Genomic DNA, 21,411 nt, shown 5'->3' with positions numbered 1-21,411 from the left:
ACAGTACTTGAATGCAGCATTAAAGGAAAAATAATATTGAAGATTTTCTTCCACCATTTCTATAAATATGAAAAACGTGTGGAAATAATATTATACTGGTTTTAACGGTTTTATTTTTATCAGATATAATCTAAAACCCATCGCTTTTTGCGATTCACCTAAAGTTTTCGCGCATGCGTAGTGCCAGTGAAGTAGTTACAGGGACACGATGGCTGCGGACAGTACCTTGGCGCTGTCTCTGGTGGAGGAATTTGTGTCTGGACTGCAGGACAGCAAGGCCAAAGATGCAGCAAAAGGTAAAAGGCTTTCGTCGCGGTTTGCCGGTGACATTTTTCATAAGAGTAACACCGGAGAGGCTGTAGAGCTGCTCTCCGAGGATGCGCAGCGAGACGTGATGGTTAACTAGCTAACTTAGCGCCACAACATCCTGTGTAGTGTTATAACCGCAAGATAAAGAGTAAGCATTCGCCGTGAAAATATATTTGCTCATTTTGTCGATGTAAATGCACACTCTGAATGTATACATCGAGTTTGAACACATTGCCACTTCACAAGGACTCTTAATTTGATGCTAGTCCGTAGTGGTTAAAGCACATGCTGGTTGCTAGCTGCTGAGTTTGTGTAAGGTAGCCTGTCAATAGCTAGGTTTCATTTGACGTAGACGTGACGTCGACGTAAAGCGCGAAATTTGACTGGCGGTCGGAAGTGAAAAAGATAAGCGCAAAATCACAGACAGACAGTACGCAAAATGCCTATGTCCTGTTGTGTTTACGGATGCTCCAGTAGGTCGACCCGAGAAACTGATAAACGGTATTTTAGGGTACCAAAAATAGCCCAACGAAGAGGAGAAAAATGGAAAATTCTAACCGAAAAACGTAGGAAAAAATGGATTTTAAATTTACGTTTACAGTCGGGAGGAGCAGAGTCTGCCAATGCCCGTGTCTGCAGCGACCACTTCGTCAGAGGTAATGTTATGTTTGCAAACGAACTTATTAGCATTAGGTTGTCGTTAAATTCTCGTTTACTTAGTGCTTTTAAGTTAGTAGTCTAATATTGACTTGATTGGGACTATAGGCTGCCCAAGTGCTTTGGATGACGAAGAGTCGGAGGACTGGGCTCCGACGGTCAATCTCGGCTACGAACGAAAACCCAGATCGGAATCAGTTCTCAAACGAGAGAAAAGAATGAAGGTTAAGGCAGAACAGCATCGATGTGCAGAGGCGATTTTGGATATGCAACAGACGGCTGAGAGCCCGGATTTGAGCCTACTTAATTAGGCTACTAACCCTGCCATACAATTGCAATGAGCTGCAATCACTTCTCCATCCTCCTTTGCAATTACCCAAGTCTTCAGAGGTGTCTCGTTAGACCTCTGAGAATGGTTTACCTTGAAACAAACAACTGTCACTCTAACGAAGTCCTAAGGATGTGGCATGTTTGTTGACGTTAAAGCCGCTACCGCTAACTGTTAGCGTGTTTAAGATAAAGCAATATAAGAACAAACACTCACCCTTGCAAACACCAAACTGTATCCATCACGGAGACGTTTTGTTCCAAGGTTGTGGACCCACCCGCTGACAAAAAAATTGTACGCCTCCAGACTCTTGAAAGCTTTCATTTGCTGCCTAGTGTAGTAAGAAGTCTGGAGGACCAAGTAGTTGGTGATATCCACAGCCTCGATAGTAGGCAAATCCTTTACTTCTGTGGTGTATTCGGACATTTTCAAAGAATACGGATCACGTCCGATATATTTTTTAACTATCTGTTTATATCTCTCCCGAGAAACGGGGTCTAAAGTTGCACAATAGCTGCTCTCCTGACTCTCCACAGTGTCCTCCATGTTTACTTCCGCCCTCCACTCAAAAATCGCGCTGCCTCCGCACGTCATCAGAACCACGTGACCGCAACCCAACTATGAACCCTGTGGCCTTACCTTTGAATTATAACCTGGTACAACTACTAGAGTTAAGAGCATGCGTGTTCTTGCATTGCTGTAGCTCATCACTTCACTTCACTAAACTTATTTGTTTGTTTGTTTGTTTGTTTTGTTCAGGTGTCAAAGATGGGAAGTTTACAGTTCTGCAGCTGGTGGAAGCACTGGGGTAAGCTGTGTTCATCGTCATGTCAGGGGAAAATATCAGCCCGAACCAGCCAGAGTTTGCAATTAGGGCTGGGCCATATTATACCGTTCACGGTAATACCGGTATAATGTTAGGCAACGATAGGAAAATGAAATATCGCGATAGAATGGGAGTAAAACGCGCATGCGCAGTGCCTTTGTTTTCATACGCACATGGCCGATTGTTGAGTGAAACAGATGAACCAGAATTGGTTTGTAAAAATGGTGCAACTTCCGTGATGTGGAACTGGTTTGGTGTTTGTCCATCAGATACACAACAAAGCACATTTTTTTGCAGAACATGCAAGCGGCCGTTGTTATTGTCATATTTGTCGGACTAAGATGCTCTTAAATCTGGGAGTAATCTGGGTCCTAAACTCCTCAGGTCAAACAACACTGCAGCATCACTTAGAGTTAAAAACTGTCTAAATTCTTTCATCTTTAATAAAACGATCAGCATTGCTGCTTTACCAGGTGTAACTATAAAGTTTAACTTCCAGGCATCCATGAAAACAAAAGTTATTACATTTAACGGAGTTAGAAGTTAGCAGGAAGCTAGCGGAAGTTAGCTCGCTAGTTTCGCTAGTTACCTAAGCATGATATTGCATGTTCTGACTGAGAGATTTCTGAAAAAAATCAAACGTACAGCTCTGCTATCACTTCCAACATAAATGAAGACAGGAAACTAAACAGCAGTGACGTTTGTAGGGTTACTGAAGTTGGGCTAGCTGGTATATAATGATGTGCTACGTGATTGCTAGCGACACAGCTATGTTAGCATAACATAAACAGTGAAGCTGGAGGACGAACACTAACACTTTTCCACTTATAAAAGTTAACGTGAAGGTTCTTCATGGTTAGAGACAAATGCAATCGCATGGCAGGATGCTGTAAACGGACCAAACTTCAGTCAGGAGAACAACTGAGATAATCCATCCACAATACGAGGTCAGTCATTAATATACTGCAACAACATGGGAATAGAACAGCTGCCAGAGAATTCAACATTAATGAATCAATGGTACAGAAGTGGAGGAAGCAAGAAGAATGAGTTTAATAAAGTTTGATTTATCTGACTGCTTTGTTTCGCTTAATGTGCCTTATAATCCCGTGCACCTTATGGTCCGAAAAATGCGTACTGCACACTGCAGTTTAATGTTGCAAAGCACCTATTTTTAACTTCAGTGGATATTATATATGGTTATGCTCAGGATATGTCAGCCCATTTCTACTGGAAATGCCTTTTGGTTAAACTTTCAGCAAGGAATTTGCATTTGCACTGTTACATTTTTATAAAGCTTTAATGTACATAAAAACCAGCTTCTTGTTTAAGTGAAAATAAATGGAAGGTTGTCTTTTTGCGCTAGTAATGTTGTGGAGTTGTATTTTGTCTCGCATCAATTATATCGTCGGTTATATCGTTATCGCAAATTTTCAAATATATATCGTGATAAATATTTTTGGCCATATCGCCCTGCTCTATTTGCAATTATATTCCTATCTAATATCAACTTCCATCTTCATTACCTTTCCTGTTAAAGGTCCAGTCTGACCAGTTCTCAGCCTCACACTCGAGCCCGAGGAGTCCTTCTGCTCTCTGAGGTTTTGCAGGAGTGCTATAGAGAGCTTACAGAGAGAGAAGGTACACCTTTCTCCTTCCATATACTGTGCCAGCATTGCACAGCTTCTTGCAAAGTGACAAATCAAAAATGCACTCAAATAACTACATTTTATATTCATATATGTCTTACGATGACGCTTATTCATGTCAAGGGGCGATCAGCACTCAGCATTTCTTCCTGTTCTTCTCCACAGTGGAAGTGCTTATTGCCTTCTATGAAAACCGTCTGAAGGATCATTATGTCGTCACACCTCCCGTCTTAAAGGGGCTAAAGGAGCTGGTTAGTCGTTCTTTGATAACATTTAGTTTCTGCTCAAATCTGCAAGTTCATTTCAGGCTGAGGGACTTTTTTTGAGAAGTTCCAGATGTGAAGGTTGTGGTTGTGGATTTCCTCTTACTGTTTTGTTAATGTACACCCCCCCCCCAATTCAGACAAAGTGTACAAACCTGCCTCCTGGCTCAGCTGTGTCCATGTTGAGGTCAGTGTTCCAGGACATCCACGTACAGGTGAGACTGTCATATTGTTGTACATTTAAAGTGTTATTCTGAGGAATAATGACAGTGCTGGGTTGATTTTTACCTACATAATGTCATAGTTTTAATACTTAGTTGTGAGCTTTGTTGTCTTTGTGTTCTTTAAAATGGGAATTGAAGAGAACATGGATTTTACAAAGACCGCATGGTGTATTTTACTTAACCAAAATTATTGCCAAGATCAAGTTGTTGCTTAGAAATAACTCACCTAACATCTATAACTAATCTAGGTCACTGTACTTGGAGGGTTATGCTAATGTTAAAAATTACATTTAAGCAATTTGCAGTGCACGAGTTTGCACCATTAATCAAAGAATTTATTATGATTAACCAAACAATTCACGTTTTATATTCCACATATGATGTCAACAGTTCCACTGTCTGAGTTGTTTTTTCTGACGTTAGTGGACATTTTGTGACTTTTCCTAGTTTTGCGGTGTTTGATTTTTCCGAAAGTAATGCATTTAAAACCTAATGTAGCACACTGTCGGAAACATCGTGCCACACTTGTTAGATGTTCTTGTTTCCTCTCTGTTATTGTTTTTGCTGGTAAAACTGACTCATCTAAAACCGTTCCTACTAATAACAAATGTATTTATTTCCCCTGCAGTCTCTGATGCTGTCAGAGAGAGCATGTGTTTACAGCATGCTTATCAACATCATGGAGACCAGAGAGGCGGGTAAGAGATTATGGTTTGATTCACAAAACCTCAGTTAACAGAGACAGAAAGCTCTGTGGAAGGAAGCAGGTCATGTTGAAATAACCGGTGATTTAAGAATTGAGCATGAGTTTTAAAAGTCGGACAATCTCACAGCAGTAATGGAAGGCGCTGACACGCTGTCCTCTGTTTGGCTAATATTTTAGGATAACAGCCATATGTAAAAAATGAAAATGGAGGGCTGACAGTGGAATAGTTGTGTTTAGCTACCAGCTGTTAAAATGGAAACGCTTACAGGAGGGATGGTACTGTGACCTGGGCTTTGTTCCAGAAAGCAGATTTAACAAACTTTAAATGTAAGCTCTGATTGTTTGGTTCCAGACCATGTTCACCGTGGCAACGGGCAAGACCCTCCTGTTTAATTCTGTGGATCATGTTTGATTGCGTTGTTTGTATTAACAACAGAAGAGGGGAAAAATATGATTTTTATATATATAAGTAGCAGAGATGTTTACTCATTTACACAGAATCATTTCATTATTATATATAAAAAAACAGCTGTGATCTAAATAGATTTTAAATGAGTTGTAAATCTTCGTTATTCAGCTGTGACCTGACATGTACAGCATGCAGGTTACAGCAACTGTAGATAAAACAGTTTAATTACAAACTGGTGATATTAATCCGATCCAGTAAGGCTGATTGTAGGTGATTTGTGGGGTTTAATGACTCTGTTTTAAACTATATTAAGAACACTGTCAGAGTCTTAAAAATCATTACACTCTTCTTCATCTCCAATATGATGATAATCAACATGACTAATCACAACATTCTAATCACGATTCAGACCGAGTCATCAAAGACTGATTTATCAAAGTAAACATGAATGAATCTTGCTGGGATCTCTGGCTCTGATATGAGCTTTGATATCTGCCCTCTGACTTAGGGAATGAAACGTCATACAGCTGCTTCAGGAGCAGTCAGAGTGTGTGTGTGTGTGTGTGTGTGTGTAGGTTAAATAAGAGGAAGTGAATGATTGAGAAGAAGATGCAATCATTAGAAAACTGACAAATCCCCTTAGTACCAATGTTTTTTTTTAGCTGCTGTTACTTGTTTCTTCCATTTTAATATTTTAACTTCACATAAGAAAATTAATCTTGTGGGTTTTTTTGCTCTTCATGCCAAAATAATAATCATCCCCACCTGGAGATGGTAGTAAGCTTCACCGATACACCCTCACCAGCTTTCCTAGTTTTGAGGAAGAGACGGTTGGTTGTATAGTTCCTTTATCGTGGCACTCTCACGCAAGCCATTGTTAGTCATTGTGTGAACCAGTGTTTGTCTGTTGTGTTGCAAAACTTTTTTTTCCCCACATGATGTGTCCCTGCTTCGTTTCCCCACAGAACTTAAGGGTTTGGGTGCCGACTTTGTCTTCGGTTTTGTGCAGTCCATGGACGGGGAGCGAGATCCTCGCAACCTCTTGTTGGCCTTTCAGATTGCCAAAAACCTTATTCACAGAGGCTATGAGCTCGGTGAGAACACCATAATTTCTTCTCACCGTCACCTCTTCTGTATTTCTGTGCGTCCCTGACCTGCAGCTCACCTTTTTTCTGCCACAGTGATCAAACTGTAACTCCCATTCCTTTCCTATCTGCTGTCTCAGGTAAATTCACAGAGGAACTGTTTGAAGTGACGTCCTGCTATTTCCCAATCGACTTCTCCCCAGTAAGTCCCTGTTTACTCAGCTGGTTTGGACCGAGAACTGAGTGTAGCAGACATAAATGTCATCACTGACTTCCTGTGACCTCAGACAGACTCTGTAGGAAGTTATAACGCAGCGACTGCTCGCGAAAAGCAGCTCAATGTCACAGAGCATCACAGGTCTCTCTGGAGCAAAGCAGCACATGGGTGCAAAGCTTGTTGTGTATGTGACGTAAAACATCATGTAAAGTATAAGAACGGGCATATTTAACCATGTGTATTATTAAGCATTCAAGGCCAGCATCCCTCATCAGTCTAAACTGAAGAGGAAACAGGAAACAGTGCAGGATCAGCATTAGTTTCTGAACACTTTAGACAATATATCCCAACACATCAGTCGACAGATTGGATCATTTAGAAAATCTATTATTATACATTTGCATTGATCTATATGAGCATGCTATGATAGTCATAGTTTATATTTAATAATGATTATATTTACTGATTCACTAATTAGTGACCATTTTAAACCATAACATGTTACAAAGTTTTCGTTTTCACAGCAAATTTTGATTTAGCTTTAATCTTAATCTTCTGACTAAAACATCATTTAGTTTCATTCATAATTTAGGCGTTTAAGTTTTTATCAGCTAAATGTTGTAATGTTATCATAGACTAAATCTAAAGGTGACAAAAAGTGTAAAAGTTTGTTTCTGCCACTGAGTTATTTACAACTCATTTCATTTTTATTCGTTAATGAACATGTTGATACGTTAAACTGTAGTTTTTGTCCTTGTGCATTTTTTGTGTGTGTGTGTGTGGGGGGGGGGTGTTGATGAAAGCGAATGCATCAACAACCTCATTAGAATTATTGGTTGAGGAAATTAACACTGATGTTAGAACTCCTTGTAGGCCAAACTGGGATACATGTGACAACAACGTGTAATAAATATTGTTCATGTGTTGTAAAGCAATATAAGACAGAGATCTAAAGTTTAACCCTGTGAATTTTGGGCAGCATTTTTGCTTCACGATTGGTTGCCAGTTGATAATGACTGATCAGTGGTCTTTGAGATTACATTTTTATTGTATTATTTCAGGTATTAAATGAAATGCAAATGCAAGTCTGCAATAGCACGAGTCTTTCTGCATTTATATATTTGTGTTTGTCAGAAATATCGACACTCACCTTGGTGCTTGTATAACAAAAGAGACATCTTTCATATATGCATTGGAGTCTTTATATTCATTATTTGATAGCGCAGTGAAGAGGGACAGGAAACTGGGAGGGGGTGTGATGTACTTTCCATTATCTGTGAATGTTTGTAGGGTTCTGCATGTTTTAATAGACTTCTTAAATCTCTTCTCACTTCAGCCTCCTAATGACCCACATGGCATCACCAGGGAGGAACTGGTTCAGGCTCTGAGGGCCGTCCTTACTGGGACTCCAAATTTTGCAGAGGTGAGTGAAAGTATTATTTATTTATGTTTTTTTCAAACGTCGTTTACTTTTTCTGTTTTGGAGCTTTTCCTCCTAAGCAAACTAAACGAAGGGCCTCTGCGCTAATATTTGTTGCTATCTTACAGTTTCTGTTACCTCTCCTCATCGAGAAGCTGGACTCAGACGTTCAGAGCGCAAAGCTGGACTCGCTGCAGACTCTGGTGAGAAACTCGTCTCTAAAAATGTTGTGTGCCTCCAGCTAAAACAGGAGCTTACAGTTCAGATATAAACATTTGACTGTCAGCTGCACAGAGTATGCATGAGTAAAGGTGAATGATGCACAGCTCACGATTCCCTTAAGCAGCAGAGTCGTTTGTCACAAGTGGTCCAGCGCAGAGTCATGTAGATAAATTGTGATTATTTTTACATTTTCAGGCTGCTTGTGTGTCACAGTATGAACACAAGCATGTGGCTGAATTCCTGCAGGGACTGTGGACAGCAGTACGCAGAGAGGTCTGTTTGAGATCAGTTTTTAAATGTAAATAGCAGTAGTACTTGTAGTACTTATTTTGTGCCTTGGCTCTGTTAAGACATATTTTAATATCTTGTAGCTGGTCTTTATTCGGTGTGGTGTGATTTTAATTTCTGTTTTTAGCTCGTTTTGACCCACTCCACCCTCATAAAAAACATAGGCACATTTAAGGCCAGTAGTGCTTTCTGAAACACCAAATACTAGGTTTCTTTTGTAGCATTAAGCGAATGAAGACCTCACTGCTGTTTAACTAACAACAGCAGAGTCAAGTTAAGTTGTGCTTGTTGTGTCGTTGCAGGTGTTTCAAACCTCCAGCGAGAGGATCGAGTCTGCAGGCCTCGCTGCTCTTACCGCACTCACTTCCTGTCTGTCTCGCTCAGTCCTCAGCTCTGACTCTGAGGACTCCCTCAGCACATTCCTGGATTTCATTCTCACAGGTAAAATGCAGCTTTGTTATGCATGCATGAAAATGTGAAAAAAGGTACATTTGTTCCAGAAAGAAACATAGAAATGAAATTCTGTATACTGACGAGGAGGAATATGGCACTATGTAGTACAGTACACTGGGGAGGAAGTTGGCAGGAAACTTTTTTTTTAAATATATATACTGTGTATACCACCACAACTTTTTCATAACCTAATATATCATGTTTGCTGTCTAACAGATTGATTGTACAGGTGGGTTGAAAACACAATATTTGAGTCTTAGGGCCGGGTCCAAAAGGCCTAGATCCCAACTCCTATGGCAACAATCACTTGCTATGGAAAAATTGGTACTTCTCAAGGCCCCCTGAGGCTGACTTCAGTGTTAAAATTCCCAACATGACACCATGAAATGCATTTTTACAACCTGTTAGAAAAAGTGTTCTACCCGCTGCTTTTTAAATACAGCAGATATATTTGGATACTGTTGTAAAGTTAGGGTCGTGGCCTCTCTGACTGACAGATGTCTACACAGATAGCTGTAGCCAGGGGTTCTCTGCCAGGCCTTTGTGAGCTTTTTAGACTTAGCATTAGCTAATAACTTAGCAACCCCCTCTTGCCTAAATACTAAACACTTTTAGCTCCAGAAAAAACAACAGTGCAGTGACCAAAATTGCTAATGTTGAGGCTTTATAATGAGGAGCCCAAAAAACTGAGGGTGATGTCACAGTTACTGGGTCCATCTTTTATTTACAGTCTATACAGTCAACGTAAACACACTGTAATTGTCAGCGGTTCTTTGGAAGAAATCAGTATTTATTGTTAAACGTAGTTTTAAACAATGAGTCTCTGAGACATTCAAATGGGTCTTGTGTTGTACTGTGTTGTGCTTTTTTTCAGACTGCAAACCTCACCTGTGTGAACCAGACTTAAAGCTTGTATGGCCGAGCGCAAAGCTCCTCCAAGCCGCCTGCAGCGCCTCCACTAGTGCGAGTCACATCATTACAGCTGCTGTCATGCCATCGCTACTTGAGCAATATAACAACAGAGCACAGGTAATAGAGACAGCTGATGTCTACATGTTTAACTGGTTTAATATTGGGCTATTTAAGTATGGGTAGAGTAGAGAGAATGTGTTGTATGAGAACTCTAGAGCCTGTTTTCTTTGATTAACATCTGGATTTTTATGTTTTTGTTTTGTTTTTAACACAACTAAGTCCATGATCACATCTGTTTCTCTCTCTGTGCAGTGTTCCCATAGAAGGACATTACTGGAGGTGGTGCAGCGATTTATCCATTCAGTAAAAAACTGCCAGTCTTCAGACAATGGTGAGTGCTGTGTTCACTGCTGTTTTTCCCTCTTCTAGTCACCGCTGCATCTCATTAAACTTCAACATCGGCCATAAAATCTTGAAATTATAGCTCTTCATTTGTTACTCTACATTTCAGATATGCACGTCCTCGATCCTGTAAATATTTGAATCTTCTTGACTGTGACTTTGCTGATATATATCAAACAGTTTTGTTTGTCTTTTGTTTGAACTGAGTCAAGCTAAAACATTCAGTCCAGTGACCAAAGAAAAACTTTACTTGGTTACGGCTGTTGACCTTTAATCATTGTCAGTTTCTGTGTGTTTACACTGTAATTGTCACAAACTTCAAACAGTTATAGTGTGGTTAAAAAAAAAAAGATAACTGTTTACTTGCTGCTTGACTGTGACCAAGGGAACTACAGCTTTGACCTCCTCTGTTTCTCGTAACTGCGTTTCGTCTCTTTACTTCAGATGAGAGTGTGTTTTTAGCCTTCCGAGAATCTCTGTGCGGCGTCGTGTTTTCTGCTCTCTCTGAGAACAACTCCAGCCTGCAGATCACTGCCACCTCTGTGCTCACATCACTGGCACAACAAGCAGGTACTTAAATTTAAAAATATATAATTGCTTAAAAGCGTTATAACAGAGTCAGACGTTTTTCACGAATGTTGTAAATATTTTCCCCTTGTTCAGGTCTGCTGTTAGAATCTGATATTGAGCTAGCTCTTGATCATCTGACCAGACTGCTGCTGATTGAAGAGGATGACAGAGTCAGGTGAGCTTTCGTTTCTCTTTGATGCTCCCTGTTATCTATTTGAATCCCGTTCATCCTGACACCTCTCTTGTGTTTGTCTTGTTTCTGCCTCCAGTCTTGCTGTGGCGGAGTGTGCTGGAGCCTTAGCGCAGCTGCACCCGGCACTCGTCATCTCCAAACTGATTCCAAGACTAAAGAACGAGATGTATACTGGTAAGCTGCTGAAAATATCATGTATTTTAGGCACAGGAACACATACAAGTAGTGTTTATGTGACCTGGCCCTCCTGTCTGTTCAGAGCCCATGAATCAAGACCAAGGGGAGGCTTCTGAACTACATTCCCATCATGCAGTGCGTCAGCGGTGTTTGTCAGCTCTGGCTGCAGTGTCCATCCAACCCAGTGTTGTCCAGGAGAGCACACCTGTCCTCCTGGAGGTCCTTCGTTCAGCACACACAGGTAATCTGGCAAAAAAGATGCTTTTTTTTTTAGCTTCAAGTACTTATATTTATATATAGTATGTTTATAACTGATCAGTGGGTCATGGTGCAAATTTACAATCACACATCACTTCACTGGAGTTAGTCTCCAAATTCAAAAAGCTTTACCAAAGCGTGTTGTTGTCCTATGAAATGCTCTAAGGTTAACACCTCTGTGACATCTTGTTCATTTCAGGTGATGTTAGTTTTTCAGTGGATGAGGTGGTGCTGACGTGCCGCAGCCTTCAGAGAATAGCAGAGCAGGTCCAGGACACCGAGGAAGCGGGACGCTGCTTCCACAACATCATCATCCCACACCTGTTGTCTCTGGCGCTCCAGGCAGCACTGCAGGGTGAGAAAGGATCAGTGAAAGGATTGACCAGCTTCATCTTACGTCATCAAAATAGTTTTAATTTGAATCTTCTCAGTATAACTTATGAATTAACAGACTTCCATCCATTGAGTCCTGAAGCTACAGTTATATTTTTCTAACAACTGAATTGAGCTTTCATTTGTAAAACGTGTTCATGTCAAAAACATTTAGTCCCCCAACTTTAAAAAACAATTGCTCTTCAGGTGAGGGATCATCTGGAACTCCTAGTCCTCTGGTAGAGGAGGTGGTCTTGTCTGCCATGGTTCCTGTCATCAGCACTTCCTGCTCCAGACTGCAGCCCACGTCAGTAATCTTGTTCACCTCTTGGCCTGATTTTATTTTGTCTTTTGACACATTTACACATAGTAAATGTTGTTATTCTTATCACACCTAGTGTCTCTAAATGCAGAGATAAACAAAACAAAGTTGCACTAAAAGTAGCTTGTACTTGCTGTATTTCCTCCTTTGTGTCACACCTGCTGATCTAAATATACTATTTCCTGTCTGTTTCACAGTCTCTCTTTTTTTCTTCTTTGCGAATGCCTTTGATTTGTTTGCACAATGCAGAGCGTACTTTTTGATGAGGTGTGTGTGGCTTCCTTTCAGCCTGGCGGGGCAGACGGCGTCGAGAGCTGTGTCTCTCTTCCTGGATGGCGATGTCTCTTTTTTGCCTGACAACTCGTTCCCTTCACACATGCAGCTTCTCAAGGTCTGTTTTTGTCTGTGCTCATTTATTTTATGTATTAAATATTAGTGACTGTATAATTAGAGTTTATAAAGAATCAGACGGTATACAAACTGATGCAGTCAACACAAATGTCAAGGCAGTGTTGTGTTCTGGATGGCTTTTTCTGATTTTAAGCTTTCTAAAATAAACAATGCCAGAACTACATATAGGGTCATAAATGTACATAACCATTCATCTATTCTCTTCAGTGGGGGGCGGAGCCTATCTCAGCTGTCTTAAGCTGGGCATACACTGTGCAATTTTTTTTTCAGTTGCGTTATTCAGCTCCTGCTCAAACTGTACGATTGACTCGCAGAGGTTAGAAGTTCGTAGGTCACGATGCAGGTCTCACACTATACGGCCCGATGCTCTGATGCGACCTGAGTGCTCACACTGTGCGTCCATAACATGAAGGTTATAACATAAAATCTGTCTCTCGCTCTCCCTCTCTGTCTTTCACTCACACAGACACACCACCACCATCAACTTTGCTAAATTGCTCATGAAAAACATTGATCAGGCAGCTGTGATTGAGCAGCAGCGTAGATCCAACTATTTTCATGGTCAGAGCGGTCGTGATAACTTCGTGAGGCCACATCGAAAAGGCTCAGATGAGCTTGCCAAAGTTCTACAAGGTGTGCTTTCATCGCTTGTGTCCAGATCACATGCCGCACTGCCGTGCTGCTCCACCTTTTCACTTTCATTTCTGTGTTTGTGCGTGCGCAGTGTGAGAGGCTGCGGTGACACCCTCACGAAGGCCGACAGGATTTCAAACACGTTTGATTTTCTTACGACTAGGGCTGCCACAAACGATTATTTTGATAGTCGACTAGTCACCGATTATTTATGCGATTAGTCGACTAATCAGATCATCATCCACTGGACGTAAAACTACAGCTTATTGCACCAGCAGCATCTGCTCTTATATAACTATCATTAGCTTACAGCTTTAAGTGTGTAAGGTCTGTGCTAACTAAAAATAAAGACAAGATGATAGTTTATTCAATTTTAATGAAATTTGCAGATTGTTTCGGTGAAGTTTAATGAACTCCTTGCTTTCTAAAATATAACAGGACAACGGAGTATATTCTCCAGCATCTCACACTTTTGATAATCAGCTGTCTGCTTGACGTTTATTCAGCTGTGTAAAAACTATAACTTTAATCTCAGACAAACCGATTTACTCAGGAACAAATAAAATACAAAAAAAGCCAAACAACAACATTTTTAATTTATCTAAGTGACTCATATATATTTAACCTGAGTAGCGAAAGATGGCGGTGGGTTAGAAAACAATTTGCCGGGAGTCCGGTGTTCTCACCGCGCTAGTGACCTAGCCCCCGGCTAGCTATCCAGCTGGTGGGTAACAGACGTCTCCGAAAACGTCGGAGCGCTTTTGAAAATATGTGGTGTCCTGATAAACTGAGCCGATATTTGAGGTTTACACAGCTACATTCTCGCCTGAAAATACGTTAAACGTTTATTTTCTGACCCAGAAAGAATAATAAGAGTAATATTAAAACTAACTAGCTGCCGCCATTGTTGGAAACTAAGCTGGGCCGCGCTATGATTTCTGGGACACAGCTGCTTCTTCTTCTTCTTCGGGGTTTAACGGCAGCTGGCATCCTTGTACATGCAGTGCTGCCATCTTCTGTTTCAGTCCGTTATTACACTCTTAAATCCTGCTACTTATTCCTGCGTCTTTTGGGATCTTACAAAGCTTCAAACGACGCGTCGACTATTAAATCAGTCGTCGACGATTTTGATAGTCGACGTAATCGTGACTAGTCGACAAATCGTGGCAGCCCTACTTACGACCAAGCGATTGATGATCGGGAGCTGGTTGTGAGGTGTTAATCGCTTCTCGTTACCCCATGTTTACAACACGATGCACGACACACGATTAAGGCGAAACTCGGCCAACCCCCAAAACGGTCGCACGACTGAAAACTGCTCAAAATGGGCCAAAAACCGCACAGTGAATGCCCAGCATTAGAGGCAGGGACCCTGGACAGGTCGCAGGGTTAACACGTAGAGACAAACAACCATTCACACTCACGTTCACACCTATGGGCAATTAACCTAAACACCCAACTGGGTATATGCATATTTTTACAATGTTTTTATTTCAGAAAAGCTCAAGTGAAAAGTCATTTGTTTAGTTTTTATTTATTTATTTTTATTTGTTTATCTCTTAAATGTGTGTTTTGCCATTATTTGACTTGAGAAAAAGAGCAGTTGACAAAAGTATTGAAAGCACATTAATGCCAACATTCACATTCCATTATGAGTAGAAGCAAGCTTTAAACTGGAACCACTCCATCAGGTCACGTCTCGGGTAACAAGTGTGATTACTTTTCTCAGAAGCAGGAGGGGGATTCCTGGAGCCTGTCTCGGCTGGTTTGTCTGCTTATGGGCAGTGTGTGTTCTCTACCTCGCGGCGTGAGTCTCATGTTAAACAACTAATTCAGATTTCCGTTAAATTTAAAGAAATAAATAAAAACTTTTAGGAAATGTATGTTGAAGTTTGTTTTGACAGTGTTAAGTATCGTCTGCAGGTGGAGGTGCCCCAGATTGACAAACTGCTGTCGGCACTGGAGGAGATGAGCTGCACTTGCAGCCACCCGCTGTCATACACGTCAGCTGCAAAGTGCTTTGCTGGCCTGGTCAACAAGAAACCACAGGGTCAGTTTGTGTCCTGTCACAGCTTGGCTTTTATTAAATCTAAAAGCTTTAGATCATTTATTAAAACATTTTCTGTTTCTTCTTCAGGAGATTCCCTCGACAGCCTAATTCAGAGGACAGTGAAGAGAGTGTGCAGCGAGCTGGACTCACCTTCATCCTCTGTTCACACTCAGGCATTTACACTTATGATCTGGGTAAGAGTGACTGTGTCTGTACTGCTCACTCCTAATCATCAGCGCATTAAGAGCTTTTACTTGTTTCACCACTCACCTTACAAATCTTTTTCAGAATGATAGTAAGGTTGTGCTTGTCCGCAGGTTTCCAAGGCTCTGCTTCTGCGATACCACCCTCTGTTCACAACACTGACCGACAAGGTACAAAACTGAGCAGCACACAGTGGAGCTTTCATGCTTACTGTGTTTTTAGTGGAAAACACATTTGGTGTTACTCTCTTTTCTGTGTACCTCGCAGCTCTTCTCTCTGCTCGACGATGCCGGTTTAGGTCCGATGGCGGCGGCAGACGGCTTCTCTCTACTCATGAGTGACTCCACCGACGTCCTGAACAGAGCTTGCCACGCTGATGTACGCATCATGTACCGCCAGCGCTTCTTCAGCGAGAACAAAGCCAAGCTGGTGCAAGGGTTCAACGCTGCACCCCAAGGTAAAGGCACCAGGACAGTCGAACCTACACAAACAATTTACAATTTACTTTGCCTTGTTTGGTATCATCCTTTTCAGCACAACCTCACGTGTCTGAATTTACAGTTATGTTTTCATTTTGACATACTGTATTAACACAATTGATCTAAAATCAGGCAAAAACATAAAATCAGAGTAGAAAAAGTTCTATTTTTTTACTGTAGCAACCACAAACATGTTTATTTAATCATATTTCATAACTTTAAATGCAAATATAAATTGTCAATTTTAAAATCATATGCACAAGTTTTGTCTTAAGCAGAGAGTGCTTGCTAGCGCTGTCCTTAGAGAGTAAAGGTGACGAAACTACTCAGGAAAAAACGCCGCGTATATATTGTTTATCATGACTCTGGTTTTACGTGGCCTATCAACACAATTTAAAAACTGGTATAGATCACATTGTTGCTTTCTTAAAGTAGTCATGGTAAGCCAATCGCAGTCAAACAGCAGCACTCATATGATTAATTACCCCCTAGCTACAGGTGTTTTGCCAAAAAGTGATCGTCTGCCAGAAAGTGATTGCCGTCCGCGGGAGCGCGCGCAGCTGCTTAAAGCTGTAGCGCCCAGATTACTTACAGCTACTTCCGTGCAACTGATATAAAGTGCGGTAAGCTGAACACAGCTTCAGCCGTCTGTTTGTTGAAAAATAGTAACGCGACCGCATTTTCTTGTTAGTAACGGTAACGGCGTTGTAACGATAGAAATAGTAATTAGTTAGATTAGTTAGTAACGCCGTTACTTGTAACGCCATTATTCCCATCACTGCCGTTAATGTTTAGAAGCAAAAAAAGAAACAGCTTTTTATTCTTGAGTACTGCAAATATTGCACCAATAGTTTCTTTGGATGGAGGAGACTTAAAGGGAAAATAGCAAAAGTCTTAGCCAACACATGATGTTCAGGTTTAGAAGTGTTATTCACTAGACCTACTAATTAGAGTGCAGTAGCAGTGCTCAGATGTACAAGATTACTGAAAATAAATGTGTAAAAAATGTTTCACCATTAGCAGAAACATATAAAACTACACGTGTGAGCTGTTTAGTCCAGACATTTATATTACAGTGGTGTAAAAAAAAAAAGTTCCTGATTTTCTAGTGTTTTGCATATTTGTCACGCTTACATTTTTCAGATCATCAGACAAATGTTAATATCAGACAAAGATACCCAGAGTAAATACAAAGTGCAGTTTTTAGATGATGATTTCATTGATTGAGAGAGAAACGTCCAAACTCTCCTGGTCCTCTCCGAAAAAGTAATTGCCCCTCCTGCTAAACTATGAATTAACTGCGGTTAACCACATTTTGTGGAAAGATGAGTTCAGTTTTACTAAACACACTGAGGCCTGATTACTGGCAGACCTGTTGAATCAAGAAATCACTTTATTAGAAGCTGTTTGACAAAGTGAAGCAGGCTGAAAGATCTCAAAAAGCAACACATCGTGCCACCATCTGAAGAAACACCTGAGATACAAAATCCCTGACATCTATCAGTCTGGCAGGGGTTCTAAGGCTTGGGGACTCGATTGAACCACAGTAAGAGCCATCATACACAAATAAAGAAAACTTGGAACAGTGGTGAACCTTCCCAGGAGTAAGCGGCTGACCAAAATTACCCCAAGAGCGCAGCGACGACACATCCAAGAGGCAAAAACAACACTGAAGAACTGCAGGCCTCACTTGTCTCAGTTAAAGTCAAGAGTTCATGATTCAACATTAAGAAAGAGACTGAGGAAAAAATGGCCTCGGGGGGGGGGGTATCAAGGAGAAAAGCACTGCTGACCAAAAGGAGGATAAAGGCCAGTCACACATTCGCCATTAAAAATCTTGATGATTCCCAGGACTTCTGGAAAAAAAACGTTCTTTGGACTGATGAAACAAAAGTGGAACTTTTTGGGAAGGTGTCTGTCTGTTCTGCAGCAGGTAAATGATCCAAAACACACCAGAAAGTCCACCTCCGAATGCCTCATGAAAAACAAAGGGCAATTCACAGCAATTACAACTATTCTGCAAAGATGAGTGAGTCAAAAATCCTCCACAGTGGCAGTTATCGCAAATGCTTAATTACAGTTGTTGCCACTAAGGTTTGCCCAACCAGTTATTAGGTTAGGGGCTCAATCACTTTTTCTAACAGGGCCAATAAGGTTTTGATATTTTTCTTCACTTCCTTCACTTAAAAACTGCATTTTGTGTTTACTTGTGTTATATTTGATTATCTGAAACATTTAAGTGTCACAAACATCAAGAAAAAAAAAAAAAAAGGAATTTGTCACCAAAAACTGATGAAGACAAAGATTTCCATGCTTTAAACCCTGTTTGATCAGTGTATATACAAGATTCAGAATGTAATGTTTTTGGTTTATTTGTGTATTGTTTGTTTCCACCAGAGAAGAAGCCCAACTACCTGAAAGCTTTATCTAACATCGTCAATAAGCTGCCCAAGCAGGTTCAAGTCACTGAACTTCCAGCGGTGAGTAACACAGAGCAGCTCTGATGCTCGTAAGAAATGACTCGAGCTGGTAGGTGCCTGTAATCATCAAAGTCCTGTTCCTGTGCAGCTTCTTTCTCTGCTGCTGGAAGCCTTGTCGGGTCCTGATCAGGACATTCATCTGACAACTCTGTCCTGTCTGGAGCCCGTCCTCGTCAACCCACCACAAGTTCTCATACAGCAGCTGGAAGCTTTGGTCAACAGGCTGCTGGCCCTCCTCTGCAGTCCAGCTATGGTTAGTTAGATCACCACAGTCTGTTCACTAACTATTCAGTCTCCTCAAGATTATAAACTGTTGTTTTGTTTTAGTATTTAATGCTGTAAGTGCTCTACAAAAAGCCTACCTTCATTATTGGACTGTATAAGTTCATTAAATGATGACAGTGTTTTTTCCTTTACACTGCAGAGTGTACGGATTGCTTCGCTGTCCTGCATCAGCGCTCTTTCCTACTTCCCTGTACATGAGGTAAAACGTACCATCTTTGAATACTTTGGTTTCAACCTCCATAAGATTTTTTTTAATTCCTAATTTGTGTGTTTTATCTTTAACTGTTTGAAAAACTTTAAATTCAACCAGTTTATTGAAATGTGTTTTTGTTTTACAAAAGCTGAATAAGGACTCACAAACATAAACTACGGTTCCTGAACATGGAAACATTTAGCAATCAGACTGAATTGACCAATCTGACTAAATGCAGTCAGTTATATTGAAGCTAATTACTAAAGGAGTCTTTATGATTGTTGGATTTCACCACAATGTTTGAGTCAGAGAATTACAAGCTACAAATTTGTCATCGTGTGACACTATTGATCCTCATAAGTCAAATTTCTGTATTTTCCCTCCTGGACATAGTGCTGTTTATCAATGGCATTTGTGCTTGGTTGCCAAAAGTACCGTTAAATGTATTTGAGAAGCTCAGCAGTGATGTTTCTCTCTAGAAATCATGAGTTTTTTTGTGAGCAGCTCCATGTGGGACCTGTTTTCTGTCTACTGTGTACTTAAACCAATGAGAAACATTACAGCTCAGCCGAGATGAGCACCATTAATATTTACATCCTGTCACCCACTCATGAGCATAACAGGATTTCGTGGTGAACTGCCCCTTTAAGGCCTTAGAAGAAGAGTCCGTGATTCTAATCGTCACTTTTCCCAACATTTTTTCAACAGGAAACTTGTATAAAAAGTGTAATGTTAACATATTAATTGCTTTACCGATTTTTTTTCCTCCTATCTGTGTGTGATTTAAGGTGTTGCCATTTCGGGCCCGAGTACTTCGAGCGCTCGCCAAACCTCTGGATGACAAGAAGAGGCTGGTGAGGAGGGAGGCGGTTCAGGCCAGAGCACAGTGGTAAGAACTACCTTTTCCTATTAAAGATGGACTCCTCTAAAAAATCCAAAAACAAGTGATTTATCTAGAAGACATGTCAGCTTGTGATTATACTGATGTTACTCTAACTCTTTTCCTAGTCCTGTGAATCTTACTAGCATGTAAACAGGTGCCATAGCATTTAGTAAAGCATGTGTTTATGGCTATTTCTCTAACTGTCCCTGTAGGTTCCTCTTAGGAAGTCCTGGTGGAAGATGATTTCCCCCCTAATCGCCACCAAATTACAGATACCAAGTAGCACTCAACTCACTCAACGGCTCACCCTCTGCGGGTCAGCTCTCCAGCAGCCTCCACCCTCGAGGATCTCCCAGCTTCCTTCTGCCCCTCCTACTCTTCCCCTTTATACTGAAATGTTTTAACTGTCTGTATTTTCACAAACGCACAAGACTGTATAGACTAACGCACATAAATCTGATGGCAGAGCTTAGTCAAAAGAATGAAATGAGTGTTTTGTTATTACGCCTCATGAATATTGTTGTCCTGTTGGACCAAACAGTCACATGAAATGAGATGACGTCATTTTGATTGGGAAATATTTCACTGCTGAAGGTGCAAAAATTTCAAAATGAGATTTTAGGCGTATTTATATTTTAGGTTTTACAGCTGGTAAAATCATATATGCATTAAGGTCATAATCATAATGAAGGGACACTGGTTTGGTCAGCTAACAAAATAACAAAAAACCACTTACAAAGATCATGTAATCATTTGTGTTTCTTCAGAATGTCTCAAATCTAGTGTTACTGTCCTGAGATCATGAACATCTGTCAGTAGGCACCATAATGAGGTAGTGCCAGGGAATTGGATTTTTCAGCTCCTGTATAAAAAGAAGCAATTTTTTTTCCCACTGCATATAAAAGCAGAGAGCGTGACGCTGACAAGGCGTCGGTGTGACGCTAGATCTGCCTCGATGCCTTTTAAGTAGCAGCCATTATTTCAGCAGATTTGAGAACTGTAACGTAGCAGAAACTTGGATACTTAACAGTGGTTAACACACTGTGTCCCAGCAATTTCACACTGCAGACAAAGCAGGCACCTACTCCAGTCTTGGAACCACTTTTCTTCCAACCCCCACAGCAGTGGAAGACACATCAGTGACCTTTTTACACTCTCATGTGAATGTATACCTGAGCAGTGACGTCTCTAACCGATGTTGAGACTTGCTAGAATATGAATGTGCCAACTGTTCATGGATCGAGCGTGAAAGCTTCCGCTGACTGAAATGTTAGGATACTTTTTACAGAATGAAATATCCGTTTAGGTTAATGTACTTTTGTTTGGCTTTTAAGTTATGTGAACGTCATGTTCAACATCTGCCTTGTATTCTGTTAATATTAAATCATAAATGTTGGCTGACTTTGGACCTCACATCAACTTATGCCAAGAAAACAAGACAATATTTAAGATGTCATTAAACCTTTGTTTACACTGAAATTTCACTCGTGTCTGTCTGAATATCGTCACCTCAAAACGGAAACACGTCAAC

At 40.7% G+C, this 21,411-nt stretch overlaps 1 protein-coding gene across 1 annotated transcript; it reads left to right on the top strand.

The window, feature by feature from the left end:
• The first annotated feature begins 166 nt into the window (after positions 1-166).
• Positions 167-21,359, top strand: mms19 (MMS19 homolog, cytosolic iron-sulfur assembly component). The gene is made up of 31 exons (XM_080871950.1): positions 167-296; positions 2,054-2,102; positions 3,661-3,761; positions 3,935-4,020; positions 4,173-4,247; positions 4,885-4,954; positions 6,337-6,465; positions 6,597-6,658; positions 8,010-8,096; positions 8,222-8,296; positions 8,511-8,588; positions 8,906-9,044; positions 9,931-10,085; positions 10,281-10,359; positions 10,815-10,940; positions 11,034-11,115; positions 11,210-11,307; positions 11,393-11,551; positions 11,768-11,923; positions 12,148-12,247; positions 12,551-12,653; positions 15,036-15,113; positions 15,230-15,356; positions 15,444-15,550; positions 15,674-15,730; positions 15,828-16,017; positions 18,437-18,519; positions 18,608-18,772; positions 18,944-19,003; positions 19,786-19,886; positions 20,093-21,359. The coding sequence occupies exons 1-31, from the start codon at positions 209-211 to the stop codon at positions 20,121-20,123; spliced, it is 3,096 nt and encodes a 1,031-aa protein (XP_080728076.1). The 5' UTR covers positions 167-208; the 3' UTR covers positions 20,124-21,359.
• The last annotated feature ends 52 nt before the right edge of the window (positions 21,360-21,411 follow it).

This window comes from Rhamphochromis sp. 'chilingali' (genome assembly GCF_963969265.1).
Source record: "Rhamphochromis sp. 'chilingali' genome assembly, chromosome: 22".
NCBI classification, from domain to species: domain Eukaryota; kingdom Metazoa; phylum Chordata; class Actinopteri; order Cichliformes; family Cichlidae; genus Rhamphochromis; species Rhamphochromis sp. 'chilingali'.
This window is presented reverse-complemented; position numbering and strand designations above follow the sequence as displayed.